Source organism: Lutjanus erythropterus, chromosome 16, assembly GCF_056507025.1.
Source record: "Lutjanus erythropterus isolate fLutEry1 chromosome 16, fLutEry1.hap2, whole genome shotgun sequence".
NCBI classification, from domain to species: Eukaryota; Metazoa; Chordata; class Actinopteri; order Lutjaniformes; family Lutjanidae; genus Lutjanus; species Lutjanus erythropterus.
The window spans coordinates 19,957,880-19,964,242 of NC_139332.1; the positions used below are offsets into that span (position 1 = coordinate 19,957,880).

Here is a 6,363-nt window from a genome sequence, read left to right on the forward strand (position 1 = left end):
TATTCAGCAAGCAGCTCTGACACATTGCTGTCTGGGTGAGCTGAGGGATGAAGTTAAACCACACAAGGATCAAGTAACAGGACACACCATGAATAGAGAAACATTCACTCTGCTTACAGAATCGTGACAGTTTAAGACAGATGGGTAAAGCTTTTAGAAAACTGTACATTCAGTGTGGACGGAGGGGCTGTTGGAGCTACAAACAAGCCTATCATCTGGTTTAATCAATTCCATTTCTCTCAGATGATTGAATTCATATATGCTAAGGCCATTTAGCATCAGGGCATGTTGAGGATTGTGGCTTTAAGGCAGTAACATCATTATAAACTCATGTGAAAACATGGACCATAATTAAAACAGAAAGGGTGACATATGTGCTCCAATTACAACTAAAAAGTGAAGGCTTGCTATAGATTAAAGCAAGATGTAACAGTTCATGTTTGGTAAAGGCTACTCTGTACCACATTACAATAAGGCTACCCTTATAAATGACTCATCAATGGTTTATAATGAGGTTATTAATTAGGTTGTAAACATTTTAGAAATAAATGACAAAGTTTTCATACACTGATGTGGGCTCACTATTTGACAAGATCCAGTTACTGCTGACAACTAATTGATCTTACTAATGAGTTACTGTGAAAACAAGATCATTTATTAATAATTAATTGTATACTACCATTTATAACTGGCAAAAGGGAGCCTTATTGTAAAGTACAAAATGGTGTGTGCTGGCAGATTAATTTCTAAACCTTTTAAAGTACCTTACCTTAAAATCAAGACATATAAAGTTTAAATCTTAAATCTTTAAAGCTCACTTTAAACAATGTAACATTTAACTTCTAAGCTAGCTAATAAACAAAGTAATGTTTTGTTAGCTTTTAGCTGGCTAGCAAACAATGAAACATTTTAACTTTTTAAAGTAACATTTTGTTAACTTTTTAGCTAGCTACAAACAATGTAACATTTAAACTTTTTAGCTAGCTAGCAAAGAAATGTTTTGTTAACTTTTTAACTACCTGTACAGAATGTAACATTTTAACTTTTTAGCTAGCCAGCATACAATGTAAAAAAAAAAAAACACCCCTCTTTCACACTTACTAGGTCCCAATAGGGCTGAAATTTATTTTCTATTTATTTTTAGGTAAGTAAGCATCCTCAGCAACTCAACTTGAATTTACTGAACTGAGATTAGTTTTTAATTGTGGCACAGAGCTCTGTTTAATTTAAAATCTGGATTTACTCATTTTAAACCTTTTGCTAAACTCTGATTCGAACTAATCATGGATTCAATAATATTTGTGTTGGTATACGAATCTGGTTATTTGATATGTTAATTTGATGTGCCAAATGAAACTTTTGACTGCTGACAGTGGTTAAATGCTTGTAACTTGTTGACAAACATCTGATGAAGCTGACAGGTGTAACTGCTGCTGATGGAGAAGACAAGGTAAGTAAAGTAAGCCATGAGATCTGAGGTAAAGATAAATATAGGCTTGCTATTTGGCATTCTTAATTCAGATTTAATATATAAAAACATTTTGCTGTATTAGTTTTTATTATATATAATTATTTATAATTATTAAAAACACTTAAAGTTAACACTTAAAGTTTACTATTTCAGTGCCTGGATATTATTATGGACAATAAAGTGTTTTTAGAAAACTGGAAAACATCCTTTATCGCAAGTATCTATATTCTGTGTGATATATTCTCTGTGAGGAATATTGGCCGATATATTGATACCGGAATTTTTCACTCCCTTTTATCTGTATGGCCCAAAATATGAGTTGGGCTCTACTGTTTAACAACCTAATTATAACCCATTTATAAACGATTTATAAGGGTACAGTTTCATTGTCAAGTGGTACTGTCTACTCTACTTGCAAAGCAGTCATTTTGAGGAAGAGCATCCAAAGGGTAGACAGCCATCAGTCAGCGGCTGGCTCACTTTTTATCTCCTCCACGCTGCTGAAATGCGTTGCCAGCTCCTGCAGCACGGCTGTCCTGCCCAGGTGATCGTTCCTCCTCTTCTCCATGATCATGTCCTCCAAACTCTGAAACTCCAGCACGTGCGAGTGTTTGTCGGACATGAATATTTTCAACCTGTAGGGCTGCTTGCCTATCCGTATCTCCCCACCCATTTTGAACTCCCTCTTGCCGAACATGCACCAGGCTGCGAAGCACTCGGAGTTCCTCCAGCTCAGCTCTCGGTCCTTTAAGCCCACCTGCTCCATCGCGTTCTGCACCACCATGTCGGGACCCAGAGCTTTGAATTTGTAAAAGTCGTTGACGATCCGACACCTCCTGCCTTGACTTGCATCCGTCAGGAAGCTGTTTTTCACCTCGGCTCTATGCAGGTGCACTACCTGGAAGTCCCCAACGTACACAGCCCAGTGAGGGTACTGCCCTGTGGCGACAAACTCCACCAGGTCCCCTGCTTTACATTTGTTCAGCAGATTCTCTGGGCTGTACACCTCCAGGCTGGACGACTTGACGCTCTTCTCGTAGATGCACTCATCTCGGTTGTAGACGGCGCACTCCACCTCGTCGCGCTGGTCATAGTGTTTCTCTTCCTGATTCGGGTCTCTGTCGGTGCCATCGACCGCGCAGCCATCCTCCAGCTCGTCGTCGTCGTTAGAAAAGATGTAAGACACGCCGATCCGTGGACCTTCCTCCGTGTCCACGCCGTTCGGGTCCACTGTGGGAACTTCTGCGTAACTTAAATGTGACAGCTTGTCCATCTGGTTCCCCATGCCGCTGCTGTGTAACACGATCTGATGGCGAGGAGCTGTTATCGCTCGCCAAACACCACCACCATCTCCGCACAGGTTAAAACTTCCTCCAGTCCGTGTCCGACAGCGGCTTTTTATCCAAATTACGCATAAGAATATCTCTGTGCTGCTGGGACAGCCTGTTCGTTAGAGCTCCATCAACAAGTGGAGTTGGGAGGAGGAGGAGAAAACAAACTGGTTTCAAATTCAGCGAGCAGGATTATCCCTCAGGTGTAGCCTCACCTGCTGTTTCCCCCGCGTAAAGTTCCGTCCGCCGGCTGTCACATACAGGAAACAATGAGAGTTAAAATCCAGATCCTCGAAACACACACACAGAGACGTACACACAGACACAGGACTGCTGCTCCTGTGTTTGTCTCCACCGCAGATAAACTAGTCCACCGCGCTGCTGACAGCGCACACACTGCGCACTGATCCGGCCGCCCGGCGGTGAACTGAAGGCAGATCTGTGGCTCGGCATCGCCCCAGCGACTCTCTCTAGCTATACACACACACACACACACACACACACACACACACACACACACACCCAGCTCTGCTTTTAAAGCGGAAGTAAATTTCATCACCGCGTCTTTGATATTCGCCAGAAAACTTGAACTGCTGTTTGTAATAAATGTTGCGTCTTTATCTCCACAGTTCAGATGAGATGCTCGGACTAGTTTTAATTAAAATGAAATAGAAACTGAGAAAAAGCAGCCCTTGATGGTTAAATAAACTTTTCTCTATATGCTCTCTTGACCTATAGCGTTATATCTCAGGGATTCCCAGGATTCATTTTCAAATAAAATTATTTCGTTTTATTTTAGTTAATTATTGCATTGTATTGTATTGTAATTTATTTATTAAGTTAACTATTTTGTTGGAAATTATTTAATTATTTGATTAGTTAATAAATGAGTCATTTTTTTTATTTTAGTCATTTTTAGTCATTCAATTTAGTTTTTACTTTTTTATTTAGGCTGTTTTTTTTATGCTTTTTAATGTCATTTTATTATTATTATTATTATTATCATTTTATTATCATTTTATTTTATGCAGCTTTTTATATTGATTGTTTTTTATGTTATTTTGTTGGTAATTTAATGTACTGATTTACAAATGGAGCCATTTGTATTTTATTTATTTTATTGGTCATGTCTATTTTGTTGGTTATGTTTATTTTATTTAGTTTCAATTTCAATTTCAATTTTCAATATTTTCAGTTTCTAATTTCACTGATCATTTATTTGTTTAGTTAATTTATACTGCTTGGCTGTGTTTATTTTATTTAGTTTACTTAATTTAGTCTGTTGTTGGTTATACTATTTTATTAATCAATTAAGTAAAATTTCTGTAGTAATTTTTATTTTGCTCTAATAATTCATGTTGTTAGTTGTTTTTGGAGATATTTGATTAAATTTTCACTCTGTGATCAAAAACTCATTGTGCTGAATAAAATGTAGAGTAGACATGATGCCTCCACCCTGCGTTTAGTAGCTGACTGTGGCCCTATTGCAAATTACAAATGTACACAATGAAGAGGACTGTGAGGAGTCCAACATCTGCGGATGTTTAACTGTTTTGACCACCTGTCTGTCCTTGAATGAACTGAAGCTGTGCAGTCATTTGCTCCCTCTCCGTCTCCTGGTGGGACCATAATGTCTCCATTACGTTTGTAGTGGCTTGTGGCCTGCCTAGACTTGCTCTGTGTTATGGGCTATTTTCTCACCACTGTATCCCACAGGCAAGGGGAATGTGCTCACTATGCCCCAAAAATGGCACATGCTGCAGCAGCCTCAGTGTGAAAACACCTGTCCTGGAAATGGTATGGCTGCCACTGAGAGACTGGGAGAGATGCTGAGGGGTGTGAGAGCATGTTTGAAATGCTGTAAAGAAAAACAAATGATCTGCTCTGTGAAGAAGAGAGACAGACAGTGACACAAACTTTACCAGAGGGGAAGAACCTGAGTTTGACCTCAGCAATGAGCTGGGTACCCACAGGAGGGACAATTACAAACTGACTGCAAAGTCATGCAGTACAGTAGATATGACAGAGGACGTGTCTTCACAGAAAAATATACTCTCTTTCTCCTTTAAACAGGCAGAATGGCCTCACTGGCCACAGTGGACTCAGCAGATTAGCATGGAGGCCTTTGGACGCACTCTTTAAGACTATCAGGTTAATTAAGAAACAGATTTCCTCAAGCTGCACAGGATCACACTGTGTGATTTCCAACCCTGTGTAATCCAGATTGAAGTTTTTCCTGGCAAGTGAGGTTCAACCTGGGTCATGGGGTTCAAATCAAGTTTCTTCATGCAGATTTCCAGGTCAAGACAGAACCAACTTTAACTGATATAAGCCACAAGAGCAGTGTGGCGAGATCTGTCTATTGGTCCTCAATGGATTAGGGGATCACAATTGCAATATTAAATCAAAAATTGATCTAAATGAGCTTTCAGACTGGATGAGTTTGAAAAAAATATAATTGTCATATTGGAATTCATTAATTTACAGAAGTTTAAGCTTTTAAAAACATGACATCCCAGTTAGATATTAGTTTGTTACCCAGGGACTTTAACTGAGCACTTTTCTGATCGATAAGTCATCAATGTAAGGACAGAGCAATCTGTGACATGATAGATTCATCCTCAGCTTGAGAATAAAATCTATACATGGTCCTTTATAACACTGTCACTGTTGCAACATGAAGGAAACTGTCAGGTTGTCAATCAGCCCCCCTGCACGAAAACTTTACTGTAGTAATTGTTTAATTTGTATAAGACACTGATCAATGATCAATCTTTTGTCATATGGTGATTGGTCACACTGATGGAACATTCTGGTTATCATATCATTATCATATCATATCACATGGGAGATAACATGAATATTTCTGAGTGAGGATGACTGTGGTTCAGCTGATACAATTTTCAGATTCTAAAACTGAACTAAATGTAGTTTAAAGGTGAGATTTTTTTAAATATATGTTGCAAGAATCATTGTAAACCAATAATTACAAAAAAAACTCTTACACTGACAAAGGTCCAGTCGATCCAATCCAGTAACACATTCAGTCCAAAATACACAATTTCTATCAATAAATACTTAAAAACTAGGTAGATGTTTATTCTGTCTCTCATTTTTGTCACAGTACACAGCTACTATGTAAGCATGTACAGTCAAGCAACATACCGATAGAAAGCTCATGAGAATACACTGGTTTCGATTGATGTCAGCCATTTTGAGATACAGTCCCAACATCAGGTACAATCAGTGCCACAAACCAGCAAACAATTACAAAACTGAGGCAACTCACCATTGAGTTGATTGATAATATTCTCATTTTTAAAAACAGTCCTGTTACACTGGCAAGGTCCAGTTGATTAAATCCAGTAACATAGATAGTCCAAAACACATGACTTCTATTGGTAAATACCCACAAACGAGGCAGAAAGAAATTGTCATCCTCCACTTAAATCCATCTGTGTCTAGAGTGTTTGTATTTTTTTCCAGTGTTGCTCTGATGACCAGATGTGTATCTGATTTATAATTAGTCAAAAGATGGGCCATGTGTTCTGAAACATCTGA

The 6,363-nt window shown here is 38.5% G+C and overlaps 1 protein-coding gene across 1 annotated transcript; it reads right to left on the minus strand.

Moving 5' to 3' along the window:
• Positions 1–1,697: 1,697 nt before the first annotated feature.
• Positions 1,698–3,225, minus strand: lratd2a (LRAT domain containing 2a). The gene has a single exon (XM_084739816.1). It carries the CDS (start codon positions 2,754–2,756, stop codon positions 1,932–1,934), a length of 825 nt encoding a protein of 274 aa, XP_084595942.1. The 5' UTR covers positions 2,757–3,225; the 3' UTR covers positions 1,698–1,931.
• Positions 3,226–6,363: the final 3,138 nt, after the last annotated feature.